Source organism: Heloderma suspectum, chromosome 1 (genome assembly GCF_057233095.1).
Source record: "Heloderma suspectum isolate Gila_16-S chromosome 1, 16-S_ref, whole genome shotgun sequence".
NCBI classification, from domain to species: Eukaryota; Metazoa; Chordata; class Lepidosauria; order Squamata; family Helodermatidae; genus Heloderma; species Heloderma suspectum.
The window spans coordinates 133353641-133367747 of NC_139458.1; the positions used below are offsets into that span (position 1 = coordinate 133353641).

Genomic DNA, 14107 nt, shown 5'->3' on the forward strand with positions numbered 1-14107 from the left:
CCACTGCCAAGTTGCCCATAGGAAGGCCTACAATCCACTTTGAGAATCATTGTGCTAGATGATGCTGGGTCTTCTAGAAGATACAGCTTAATGTCAGTATTTTTCCAGCTTCTGGTCAGGAGTTCATCATTCATGGCAGGTAGAGTTACTTAATGTAGCACTCTCGCTTCTTAGGTGAAAGTGATTATGTTGTCATATGTTTAGGGGCCGGTTTCAGTTGGTTGTAGGACTACACAAAGTTTTGTGTTACACAGAACGTTTCATCAAATTACGGACAAATAACTGGAAAGTGCTATACGAATAAACATTGGTTCCAGAACGAATTTATACTTTATCCTACTACATGCCCCAAATGGTATGTTTTGCAGTAACCGGCTTCGTTCTGTATATGGCCCCATTTGTGGGCATGTTTGTGTTGTCAAGAGAGGAATGTCGGAATTGCCTCATTCTGGAGTGAACCCTTTGCTTACTGCGGGTTTCCCCCTTATTTCAGGAACGCTTCCCCATCTGAAATGCGATGACACCGCGACTCAGCAATTCCTCCCAGCTCTCCGCCCCTGGGCTCCCCCTTCCCGGCCCCCTCAGGACAAAGCCTGAGTCACGCGTGCTCCCGGGCGCGAGCCTCCGAGAGGCGGGGCGAGACTCGCCGTCTCTCAACCCGGTCCCCGCTTCCTTCGCGCCCGCGCTGCGGGGGGCGGGGTTTGTCTCGCTCGCTGATTGTGACGTCGGCTCGGGGTATATAAGCATGCTACGTAACGCGGTCGTGTTTAGAACGCTCTGCGAGACCCAGCCGAGGAGGTTCCTGCTTCAACAGTGATTGGACGGAACCCCCCCCCCGCCTGGGCCCACCGCTCTCTTTGCATCCACCCAGTAGCAGCAGCACCACCGCCGTCGCCGCGCTGCCATGGCTTCGTCTCCTTCCCAGGTGCGCCAGAACTACCACCAGGACTGCGAAGCGGCCATTAACCGGCAGATCAACCTGGAGCTCTACGCGTCCTACGTGTACCTCAGCATGGTGAGCTCCGACGCCGGCTTGGAGGGGCAAGAGAAGGGCGCCGGGCCTCCATGCGGGAGCGGGGGCGGTGCCTTGCGGGGGCGGGCGGGCGGAATGGAAGCGCCGGCGGCGGATCCCTGCGCCGCCGCCGCCGCCGCCGCCGCCTCGCTCTCCGTTGTCGTGCGTGCATGGCTGCGTGTGCCCTTGGGGGCGGGCGGGCGAGGCCTGCGTGTGGTGGGAGGCGCCCTCCTTCCCGCTGGATCTCTTCCCTGCAGGGCTTGTAAGTGCAGGAGGGAGGAGCCCCGGGCGCGAGGAGCGTCCCGAACGATCGCGCCCCTCTGGTGCCGAGGTAATCGCGGCGCCCTTCGGCCAGGCAGGGCCTGCCGCTGCTCGCCGCCTTTCTCGAGAGTGGCTCCGGGCCAGGGCTAGTCTGCTTCTTGCGCACCTGCCGCGGCTTGGCATCGCGCGCTGAGTCCGATTGAAGGCGAGCCAGCCCAAGAAACAGTGTTCGAAGCTCACCTGACACCTGCGCTTCTCTCCTGTTGCCCTTGCCCAGCCTTCCCACAGCTTGGTGCTCTCCAGATGGTTTGGGCTAGAACTGCCAGCGTTCCTGACCGTTGGCCCCGCTGGCTTGGCCTGATGAGAGTTGGAGCCCAAAACATCTGCGGAACACCATGTTGGAAAGGGCTGCTCAAGCAGCGTAGACAACCCCCTGGTCCGATCCAGCGGAGGTTTTGTGGCTCTTACGCTTTTGATGTGCAGCTAAACGTCGTAGCCCTACACACTTGCAGGGGGGGAGGGCTTGCTTGCTAGCCACTGCTTGACTTAAAAGGCTTGTTGTGGAGTGAATTGTGCCAGTGGCTGAGGAGTGGTGTGGCGTGGTGATGCAACCAAGCAATGGGCAGCGAGTGTTGTTGCAAGTGGAAGGCAGAAAGGCTGTCTTGCCTAGCAGTAGGAGGCAGTGTTGGGGCGGCCTCTTCCTGCAGAGCAACTTGTTTGTGTGCTTATCTCTGTAGTAAAGGTTGATTGTGCTTCAGTTGACCTTGGACCTGTTTTCCAAAATGTTTGTTTGGTATGAACTGGCTTTCATTGTCGTGTTTGTCTTAGTCTGTTTGAACATAACCAGACATCTTTGGCAAAACTGTTAATCCTTAACTTCTCTTGTCTCTACTCTGTTGATAACTAAAGTGGGGTGGGTGTGGGTGGGATGGGCTTGTTCACAATAAGAATCTTCAGTGGGGCTGTTGGTTTAAGTATAGAGTCCAGGGCATGCTTACAAACATGTCTGGGTTCCTTCTCACTGACCATTACGTGCGAAGGTTTGCTTCCAACTAAAAATTACAGATCTCACTTGGAACCCACTGGCTTTAATTCTGGATTAATGTTCATTGGTAGTTCAACCTGGCTGACGTTATACCTACTTCTACAAAGGGAAGGGCAACTCTTGCTGCCTTTGATCCCTTGACAACATTAATTGGAATGAAGGTGGAACTAGTTAAGAAAATGAATGCTAGCCACTGTAAACTACCAGATTGCACTGCGTGCTTATAAACTGGGTGCAGGCTTCTAAAATTGAAGATATTTCCCCAGCCCTGCTAAAAGTGGTTTCTTGGTATAAACTCTATTTTGCAAGATTTAAAGTGTGTTAGAGCAGGGGTGAGCAGAAGGTAGATAACCAGATGTCTTGGGCTTCAACTCCCCAAAGCCCCTAGCTTGGCCAATGGTCAGGAATGCTGAGAGTTGAAGTGCAAAACATCTGGCAATCTACGTTGAACCCACAGCTGTGCTAGAGGGATTTACGTAGAGATTAAAAATTGGCAGAAGTAAGCACAATATTCGAGTGCTTGGGACAGTACTTTCTTGAGAAGGCAATGCATGACCTTTAGACTATCATGGTGACTTTTTTTTCCAAGCCAGACTTGTCAGTATTTCTCATTCTGACAGCTCTTCTCCTTAAGATGCCACAAATCGCTGAATTCATAGAATAGTCAAACACCTTTCTTCTGTAAAGGGCCAGTTCTTTGCCAGGAATACTGGATAAATGAGTCAATTAGGCTGTGCACATTTGGGGTTACTTCTAGCAGCTACTTTGCTGTTTGATCTGCAGAGAATCTGATTGGATATATACCTCCAGTATTTCTAAAGCCTCAATCCTGCATGTTGCGCCAGAAACCAATCATAATAAACCCTCTAGCATAGCCCAGCTTGATAAACTTGTTATATAGCAATTTCAAGAACTATTGAATGGTGTGTGTGTGGGGGGGGGGGGGGAAGGGTTGCCAAAGAGCACGTTCCTGTGTGTTTATTCTAAATGAAGGGGAAACCCTAAGCTTGAGCACCGATGGCTGAAATACATGATTCCCTGACCATCACAGTTCAAGAATCTGCATTCTGTTTTCAGTCTTACTATTTTGACCGTGATGATGTGGCCCTGAAGAACTTTGCCAAGTACTTCCTGCACCAGTCCCATGAGGAGCGAGAGCATGCAGAGAAACTTATGAAGCTGCAGAACAAGAGGGGCGGTCGCATCTTCCTACATGATATCAAGGTGAGTTGTACCAGTGAAAGTGGTATCGCAGGAGTACGGTAGATACAGAGTTGCCGCTTTGGGGGCTGGGATCCAGAGTGAAACTGAGCAGAGCTGAAATGCTTTCCAGGAGGCCCAATACATTGCAAGTCATAAAATTCACAACTCGCCCTAGAGATGATGGCAAAAGCTGAATCTGCCTAAGGTGGCTGTGCATGACTAGCAAACCATGTGGTGTATCATTCCTGGATTATACCTGTACAGGTGATGGAGAATCAGATGTTTCCTTGTATAAACAAAACTCCTCCCTGCTTGTACACGTGGAGAAGGCGAGCCTGGAACATCCAGACCTGCATGTTTTCTATCTGCAGGGAGCTGTTATGAGGGAGTATTCAAAACTGGATTCATCCTCCTCCAGCACTAAATAATGCCATGTGAGGTTGCTGATCATGTCTTTGTTTTGATGCAGAGGTTTTCAGACTGTTCCAGAGAGCCAGGAGTTCAGTTCATTAGTGTTCCTCTCTAGTGAGTGGTAACGATGGGCAAGTTTTCTTGAAATACAGCTTGCTCTCACTGCCGCTGATCTGTGATACTGCATTCCAAAGGAGCGTTTGGGTCAGTTTTCACTGATTAGTCTAGAAGCACTGCGCGCCTAGCCTGTAACTCCATCTGAACTGTATGCAACCTAGAGTGTATCCTAGGATCCTTTGCAACTCATGGGGTTCTTGACAAATTGACCTAGACAGGACTCAAGCTTGAAAACCACTGAAATCTAAATACCAAATGCTGGGATTGGTGGTACTTGGCTAAAGGAAATGCATAAAATTAACAGGCTCCTGCTCTAATGAAAATGCAGTTTGAGAATTTGGCTGCCATGGAAACTGCAGCATTGGCTGATCCTGTAGTGATTACATAATAAACAGAAGGCCCATCTAATCAGCAGATAAAGGCATTCCATAGAACTTCAGTGAGTGATAAGCAAATGCCTCATCTCAAAAGAAAAATACTGATCTCTGGGAGAAGTTGGGAAGGTCTGATCACAAGATGCCCTTTAGCCAACCCTTGGCTCTTTGAGCATTGGGCTGTCCAGGAGTATGTATAGCAGGCTGCTGATCTCCCTTGCTGCTGTAATTGCTTGTTCTTTCTCTCCCATTATGGGTTGCAGTTGGAGAGGAAGAGAGATGAGTGGAATGCAGCCAATCCAATCCTAGGGCAGGGTCAGAGGCACGTGTGTTGCAGGGCCTTTGGGGACAAGAACAGTACATGGCATCTCCCTCCCAGTTTCAGGAACTGGAAACTGTTGAGATATTTTGTCTTGGCACATGGCCTGTAATCAAGACTCTGAATTGAAAGTGCTTTCCAAGATCAAGGGTATATTTCTGGCTCAAGGCCCACAATTGGTCATAATTCTGCTCTAAAATGCCAGCCAATTGCTCTGTAGTAGTACTGTGTTAATCCTTGCTGCTCAGCTTTGGTGTAAAAAAAAAAAAAAAAATGCTTCCTTTGCTTTTGTTAGAAACCAGATCGTGATGACTGGGAGAGTGGATTGACGGCAATGGAGTGTGCTTTGCACTTGGAAAAGAATGTGAACCAATCACTACTGGAACTGCACAAATTAGCAACTGACAAAAATGACCCCCACGTAAGTGAGAGTTAATATAAATAACATGCTTGGCTAGAGATGTGAATGGTGTGCTCATGATCCTGCTATAATAGACGCAGCAAGAGGGAAATTTAAGAAATGCATTTGAGAAGTAGGATCAGAAATGAAATTTGACTTGCTTAACGATTGGAATATCAAGCTGGCAGGTGGGTCTGTGTGTGCTGAGATTCTATGGGAAGTATGTAATGTCTTAGTGGATGGAAAATTCAGCATCATGAGTATCTCTCCTTTTGTATTTTTTAAAAGTAAATATTATATTTAATATTTTAAATATAAAAATATAGTCATATTTCTATATTTAAAATATTAAATTTTATATAAAATATAAAAATATAGTCATATTTTTTAGCACTTATGGCTGCTCACAGGTGTTTTTTTTGTGCTTACTAAGATTTTGGAAGCCAGAGGCTTTCAGTTACATTTTTTGGTGTTTGGGGCTTCAAGGTCCATAATCCTTTTATGATTAGCAAAATAGGAAAAGCTATAGGACAAAATCCCTACACAATTTATACATGCAGCAGAATTTGGCTTTTCTTGGTACAGAACTCAGATTGCCTTGAGTGCAGAACTTCCATTTTTAGTATGAACTACACACAGGCCTGGATATAGTCAATTCTTATACTACTTGAGCTGCCATCATTTTATGGCACTGTAATATTCTTACACTACCTCTATTTTGGAAAAGAAAATTGGTAGGCAGATTAGACATAAGCTTTTTGGCCGGTGGCTTCTTCAGGAAATAGCTCTTTCATGATACCATGAGGGCTTCATTGGCTGAATCTGTGGTAGGTTATCTAATGCATCTTTTCTCTTCTAGTTATGTGACTTCATTGAAACACACTACTTGGATGAGCAAGTCAAATCCATCAAAGAACTGGGTGACCATGTGACCAACCTGCGCAAGATGGGGGCACCACAATCTGGAATGGCAGAGTACCTCTTTGACAAGCATACCCTGGGAGAAAGTGACAGTGAGAACTAAAAGCCTCCTGTGAACAAAGGCTTCAGTTGGGACTCTTGATCATCTTCAGCTGCACATGTTTTTTGGGTTTATCCTTAACATTGTCCATAACTGTATAAAAACTGACTTTTGTTCTTTTATGTTGTATCTCATGCCAAATAAAGCGACTTGGTTCCAGTTGTATTGCAGTATATATGGAGTAAAGTGTTGGCAAAGTACACAAGAACAGAGCAGAATTTTAGTTGGAGAGCCTGTAACTTCTAAAAGTCCCTCTGAGGCTGCAATCCTATATACACATAACTGGGAGTAAGCTCCATTGAACTCGATGGCAGTGCTGAGTAGATGCATATAGGATTATGCTATGAGTGTCTTTAAACAAGTGCAGAATGATCTGTTCTTAGCCTTGGGTTCTCAACATATGACTAGAAGAAGTCTCTCCCACATTCGAGCATAAGCGTGACCTCAATGTCATATAAAAGTTAAGCTGTAGTCCATGGCATACGTTCTTCCATCTGTATATATGTAGGGCAATGCTGTCCCATCAAGGCTTGGCTTGTGGTTTTTCCAATGGTGACAAGTAGGCTTGCTGTCAACAAGTGTAGGCAGGCATAACTAAAGTAAAGGAAGTGAGATGCACTCAGTTACAAAAATACGGCTTACTCTGGTGCTGAGGGTGGTGCTGTTTCCTCTGCGGTTCATAGGCGTGACTCCACTTCTGAGCAAATACTTTTTTTTTTTTTCTTAAAAGCTGTTGGCTGGTTCGCAATCAAGACACACTGATTTAATTGCTACCCTAAATATTATACTGCCACCTTATAATGGCCTCTGGGTTGGAGATGTTAATGATGGGAGAGATGGAACTCATTTGTAGGTGCTATTATATTGTTCTGGGCCCTAGTCATTGATGGCAGTTAACCTTTAAACTGAACAAATGGCTGTTCAATGCAATATTGCTAAACAGCTGTAGGCACAATCATGAAGCAGTATGGGATACATTAGTATTGTAGCTTCTGGCCATTCTAAACCCCTGCTGCTTTTCTAAGAAATTACCCATGTTTTGGGATGTTGACTGAGCTCTCAACTGCATATACAACGGGAATATTCAACTGCCCTATCTGCTGCCCCATGACAAGGTAATTGCTGTTGAATTTGTTTGGATCTTGACTGTATAATGGTTCAGAATAGAGGTTGAATTATTAGCATAAAATGTGTCTTCTCCAATGAGTCCTTGAGAGATGTATTTAGCTGTGCATGAAATGCACCCCATCTATTTTTTCCCTGAGGCATAGAACCTTGAGAGTGCAAGGCACGACGTTTTGTGCTGTGCACTAAAATCAAAACTCGGAGCCATGGTAACCTGAAGGTTGCCCTGGCTTTCATAATTTGGTTTCTGCTAGTTTGGGGGAGGTGTGAGGACCTAGGCAGGCCCTTAAAAGTCCCACTGAGAATTCATACAACTTCAAGGAGAAGGGGTTTTTCCCCCTCTTCCCCAAAATGAAAGCCGTCGTCGTCAGGTTATGTTGAAATCTGTGTGTGGAATGCAGTTAGCCCTGCCTATACCTAAAGCATGCCTGAGGCCTCTCTGCCTTCAATGAATGGAAATTGCACCCTTTGAAGACAGAGTGTTGTGCTACTGAACTGCTCTTGCACGTGGTATGTTTCTGACCCACCTAAATATATCCTACTATAACTTTAAAAAAGTAGGGGACCTTCCTCTTTTGGAGATCAGATGAAACCCACTGAAGATACTTCCACCTTAGGACTTTAATAAATGAGGATGGCTATAGTATCTTGAGTCTGAAATGGGTGTTTTTCTTGGTGGTGTACTTTGACAAAATGGAATGACAGTGGCAGAGAAGCGATAGGAGGGATTACTCGGTATCATGAGAACCGTAGAGCACTCTTCAAGATTTCTAATGTGAAAACAAGATTCTCCAGATGTTGTGAGCTCCAAACTAACTCTCCATGCCTCCCTGAATGTCTTCAAGGGCAATTGTAAGATTCTCCTGGCAGGAGCAGTTTATTGGGGTCTGGCAGTGGCTCAAGATCTTACGTAAAGCACAGACAGTTCAGCACACTGCATTCTGTATTTTATGGGCCTATGGATGCTTTCTGCAGGTGCTACTTAAATTACAAGGAACTGAAACTTTTTCTTGAGTTGGCTTCAATTGTCACATGCTTTTTAGAAATAGACTAGGCAAATGTGTGTAAAAACTCATTAACAGTATGACCTTTTTTGTGCTAATGCTTGAGTGAAGGAATATAGTGCAAAAGTTGTCCGCTATGTAAACAAGCTGTGCTAGTCCAGCAAAACTGCATTATCTGTTCTACAGTTAACCTAGGCAGCCAACGTAAAAACTCTTTAATGCTTATCAGGCAAGAGCTTTCTAACCTCTTAGTCTTAATCTTTCTACCCATTTATTTTCTCAGTGCTGTTTTCCATGTAAAGTAGTGCTTCTCACACTTTTGTGGCATGGGGCACATTTTCCCAGTATTAAAATTGTGAAGGCACATTTCTCTCCTATGCACAAAAAAGATCATCTGTTTCTCAACCTGCTAACAGAACAACAGCCAAGCACCTTCCTTGCAACCGTGGGATTGTGCAGTTAACATTGTCTCCTGGCATCTCAACTTCCCTGTTGCCCACTCAGGGCAAATTGAACTTTGGGGCAAGAGCGATGCTTCTGGGATGCACACCCTTTCCTGGCATCTGTAACACAGGCTGTATTGGCAAATCCCAGTGCATCCTTACTCCCAGGATCACGTTGATGCCCATATATTGACAAAGTTGGGCTGGGGGAAATCAAGGCTGAATGGGACCTCCCCACTCTGCTGAGCATGGAATGGTGGCTGCATCCCAAATGGTGGCTTAATTTTTAGGGAACCCGTCACCTGATCGTTTAGCACATAGTTTGGGAATCACTGGTGTAGTGTCTCTGTACTACAAATAGTCAAGACATATGTCTTTTGAAATGGATGTAATTCTAGGGGGTGCATGCTCTAATCTGGTTCATTCAGTCAGCCCTCTCCAGTGTTAGGTAATCATCTGTAATCACTGTACGTCTAGATCCATGTAGAATCCTGATCTTGTGTGAAGGAATCTATCCAGTGTTCTGTTTCCCCAACAAGTTCCAAATGTAGGCTGGCCAACTGGGGTGACAATATTCAAAAGAGCAAATTCAATTTGTGAGTGCAGTTATTTGGGGTGGGGAGAGGAAGAGAAATTTTAATTTTTGTGAACCACCCAGAGAGCTTCGGCTATTAGGCGGTATAGAAATGAAATAAATAAAATCATTACATGGTTGGGGAAATTAATTACATATATTGGCCGTTAACTCCTTCCTGAAACAGGTTTCCTAGTATTGGTGACCTAGTTCCATTCTTCGGTATTTTCAAATAGTAAGGCAAAAAAAGTCACAAACACTGTAATAGCTTGCTTGCTGGAATTAGACTCTAAGTATTAGAGCTGTTCTCCAAGCCTTGTGATGCTGAAGTACTTTGAATGGCTCTTAACATGTTCTTAGCCAGAAGCACACATGTATCTACAGAATGAGTGTTTCAACTTAAGGTGCTGACATTCTCAATTGTTTTGTAGTTCATAGTATATGATTCTGGTGCCTCGAAAAGGGTGAGCACCAACAAAGGTCCGTTTCTGTAAAAAACCCAAACCGAAAAACAACCCACCTCCATATCCTAATGGAAAGACTCATTTAGTTTTCCCAGCCTCCCTTATTTTCATCAGCCGTGTTCTCGCTGGTTTCCATGATCACTTCCATGAGTCCCACAAAGTCTCCTTCTGCTAGGGAGATGCCAGAGTCATTGGGTGAAGAGCCGGCTGCCTTTCTCTGATCCTTGGGCTGATAAGCGTTGGTGGGGCCTCCGCTGCTGGTGTCTCTTGCAGCCCCGGATCCTGCTAGAGAATCCTGCTCCATGACCCCAGGAGAAGCTTCTGAGCCAGGCCTCAAAACAGTGTTACCTTTGCTCATGTGGGATCTCTCAAGCACTGGGGACGTCAATGGTGTGAATGGAAAGCATGTAGCAGGGCCATTGCTGTTTGGGGTCCTGATGCCGTAGCTGTGAAGGAAACTGGTGTGGTTTGGGTCTGGAGTTGCTGTGTTGTCTGGAGTCAGCTGGAGCTGCCAGTGGCCTTTCAGACTGTGCACACTGTTGCTGTTGGCCTGCATCTCAGGGCCTTGGGACTCAGCAAAGAAGGGGAACTTGAGGCTTACTGAGTCTACTGAGGACAGAGCTCCTGGGCTTCCAAGAGGAGAAGTCTCCTTTGATCGATTGGCCGTGTTTCTTGCCTCCTCTTCGATGGCTACTACCAAGGAGTCTGAAACTTGGCTTTTTTCTGCCGGCCAAACAAAAGTTTCCCGAGTTCCCAAGCCAAGATAATTCTCACTTCTGTCCATATCAATGGCTCTGCAAGGAGATTGGCTGGCAGCGCTGTCCCTCAAAGAAGTGGAGCATGCAGTGATACTGGAGAGAGCAGGAGGCTTCTTGCGGCCTTGACGCCTGGACAGGAAGTTCACTGGGATGGAGCTGACAGGTGTCTGTGGAGCACTGTAGAAGCCAGGCCTCTCATAGAAGGGGGTTGACAAGAAGGCATCGAACTCTCTCAGTTTACTGGCTGCATTGTCCCACTGATCCTGGGAACTGAAGCCTGGGGTGGAGCAGTCTCCTCCTTGCTGGTTAATACTGGTGGGGCTCCCAGGTTTCCCCACATCCGGGTAAGCATAGTAAGGGGAAGGAGGCACATTCTCATTCCTCCGGCGCATGGGGTACATTCTTGACGCCCTGGCAAAGCTGGGCGATTGGACATTCAGGAAGCGGTTGATGTGCCCCAACAATGGCGTCGAGTGGTTGGCTTCCTCATTCTCTTTAATCTGTTCCAGGGGCTGGAATTCCATCTCTTCTTTCTGCATGCTGGAGAAGGGAAGCAAGCCGTTGCATACAGTGAGTGACAGCAGAGAATAAAAATGCAGGCGGGGAGGGGGTCTGGGCTTCTATGTGTCCAACCCATAGGGGGGCATCCTCAGTGGGGTCCCCTTCTTTCAATATTGCCCACCCTACCACAGTAGGCCCACCTCCTCATTGCAGTTGCCGCCAGCTGCTGCTGCTGCTGCTACTCCACCTTCCGCGCTATTGCTGTCACCTGCTCACCAGACAGAGAGCCAGGGAGCAAGCAGTGGGCGGGAGCAGTGGGGCTCCTCCTCAGTGCTGTTGCTGCTTACTTGCCCATCCCGGCCCTGTGGGCAAAGGGAGCAGGCAGTGGGCCGCAACAGCAAGAAGGAGGCGTGGGACCAAGGTACTCTCAAAAGAGGGACCCTTCTTGGGACTTTTGACCATGCCAACCCCTGAGGGCAGCCCTGACTCAGGTGCACAACAGAAATGCCTCTGCGCTTGCAGAGATTAGCAATCCTACATTCACTGTTTGTTGCTCAGGGCTGGCCCAAGACGTTTTGCTGCCTGAGGCAGTGCAGCAAACAGCACCTTCCACATTAATTTTACTTATTTAAAAAACCCGTATATCCTTCCCTTCCCCCAAAAAGAAACCCAGAGCCACTTGGAACAGTAAAATATATAACCAAATACACAAAATGCATTAAACAATATATTTTATAAAACGAAGACAAGGTGCATAGTTCCCAAGACCAGAGCCTAGGTATTTTGGTACCTGAGACAGACAATCCTACAAGCGCCTCTCTCCCTCCTTGCAGTAACAATACAACAACAATAAATTAAATAACTGAATTTGTTGTCTTTTCATGACACCCAAATTGGCCGGCTCACTCTGCCTGATGGTAGGGTTGGCGCTGCTCAGTTTAGCTATGGACAGGGCTGTGTGTGCTAACAAAACAGAAGCTAAAAAAGGAAGGCAAAAGGCAAAACCTTGCACCAAGTAAAACTAAACTCTGTGACAAGTTGCATCATTTCCTTCATGACCTATAGCACAGTCCTCTTTTATTCAGGCACGTCAGGGATGATGAAACTGAGGTGTGTATAAACATCTTGTTTGCTGCCAAACATCTTGATAACCTTGGGCAGCAGTATTCATTTTACTGCCTGCAGACGGCAAGGTGAGGTACTGTAGAGCTTAAGAGAAGGGTGGAGACTGGCAGGCAGCTTGTCACAAACAATTTGGCTATTTGAGGTTTGGATGACTGAGGTGTTACTGGAAGCCATAATAACAGCTAGAAAAAGCTTTGCAGCACGTCACCACAGCCAAGTGAAATGTATGGGTAGATGTTGATCTACAAAGAGTGGTTTGAGCTTTGGAGGAATGTCAGTCGTATAGACTAATTATGAACTCATTCTCCAAGTATGGATCTTTATGTAGTCAAAATGGCCCCACCCAGGCACAAGAGGGAGGTTTCAGTGGGTTTCAGGAAACCCAAAGTTCACAGAAGTACACAAAATCATTAGCAGAAAAAAAAAAAAACACTAAAGGGAAAAGCCCAGAACAACTCAATGAGGACTGAGCATGCTCAATAGGCATGGAATTCTGACTTATTGTTTTTGTGGGGGTAGGGAATAGAATGGAATATCCAGGAAGAGAGTATGGCGGGCTGGAACCCTGAACAGGAGCACTCCATTCCACAATGTTTTGTTGCAGGTACCATCGATTTTGGTATTAGTAAAGCTCTTTTTAAAAAAACCCTTGCGGCACTATAAAGTTAACACATTAATTGTGTCATGAGTGTCCATAGGCAAGTGCCTACATCTTCAGATGTGTTTCCTGGGTCAGGAAAAAGGATCTCCATCTCCACGGCTGCTTTAGGTCACTTTACTTGCCTGATGTCAAACGTTGAGCCAAGGAAAGAGGTCCGCTTATATTCTGCAGTTGCTGCTGTATAGGGTGGCTGTGGGTCTGATTCATTCCAATATGGATCCTTCTGCAGGGTGGGTAGGTCCTGGTGCATTTCATCCACAGCCATAAGGGAGACCTGCCGAGAGACGACATGCTCATCAAACACTATTGCACTGTGAGCGTGTTTGCTCTTATTTTTCCATTTCTGAGAAAGTATCTATTTCTAATAATTTTGAGACAGTTGCAGTTTAAGAAACAAAGCGATTTGGGGTTTTTTTTTTCTTTTTCTTTTCAGTTGAGTATGCTGGTGTGCTTATGATAATGGAACAGCACACTAAGATAACCATGTATTGTGCCTTGCTGGTGCCTTGATAAAGATTGGGATGGGGGAGTGGGGAGGGGAGTCTCAGGCAGGCAGCAAAAATGGGAGATCTCTTGAGCCTGCGCTGGGCTCAGATCATGGCCAAGTGGTTCACAAGTTGTGCAGGCTTGCCTAAGAAGGAAGAGTTATGGAATGAGATGCTTTTGATGCATAGAAAGCAGCATGAGTGTATGAATGGCAGGCAATGATCAAAGTGCAAGGAAGACAGCATGAGGGAAAGCTCAGTGAGAGGTGAGCAGGGGAGGCATCCGGTCTGAACTTCCAGCATTCAGAAATTATCTGGGTATAGAAAGAAACGGAAAGGTCATGTGCTGAAATAATGAAGCTAGAAGCACACTGGTCCTTATGATAATGGAGCAGCACACGAAGACAGACATGTGCTTGACTGGGAAGACTATTAGCATGTTATGAAGCTCCTTCTCAGAGCCATGGTCTTATCAAACATTGGATGGCTACCGAATAGCTGAGAAGGGGATGTGGCAATTAATAGCCACTTAACCCAGTCCAAATTAAGTTCAGATATGACTCTGTTCTATCTAACTGTGTATCAAGAACCTCTGAGAGCTGTCCGCCCTAGTCTGAGATGCATCAAAGGGGAAAGAGCTGCTCCACAGGCAGAATCTGAGAGACCTTCTTGCAGTCCCTCTAACACAGGGGTGGACAATTTCAAGAGGTCTGGGGCCATTTTTGTCCCCTGGATGCCCCACTGCAGTCTGCTGGGCAAATTGAAAAAGAATTTTTAAAACATTAGGTTAAAATGGCACCCGTA

At 46.2% G+C, this 14107-nt stretch overlaps 2 protein-coding genes across 2 annotated transcripts in view; one reads left to right on the plus strand and one right to left on the minus strand.

Moving 5' to 3' along the window:
• The first annotated feature begins 769 nt into the window (after positions 1-769).
• FTH1 (ferritin heavy chain 1) lies at positions 770-6326 on the plus strand. Its single transcript, XM_084825575.1, has 4 exons — positions 770-1015; positions 3396-3542; positions 5038-5163; positions 6002-6326. The coding sequence occupies exons 1-4, from the start codon at positions 905-907 to the stop codon at positions 6164-6166; spliced, it is 549 nt and encodes a 182-aa protein (XP_084681701.1). The 5' UTR covers positions 770-904; the 3' UTR covers positions 6167-6326.
• A 3260-nt stretch (positions 6327-9586) lies between these two features.
• LOC146357914 (bestrophin-1-like) overlaps positions 9587-14107 on the minus strand; it is a 29095-nt gene continuing 24574 nt past the window's right edge. The window contains exons 8-9 of the mRNA XM_084847801.1: positions 12941-13092; positions 9587-11071 (exon numbers count right to left, since the gene is read on the minus strand). Of these exons, the coding sequence (XP_084703927.1) occupies positions 9856-11071; positions 12941-13092 (1368 nt within the window). The 3' untranslated portion in view covers positions 9587-9855. The remainder of the gene's footprint in view (positions 11072-12940; positions 13093-14107) is intronic.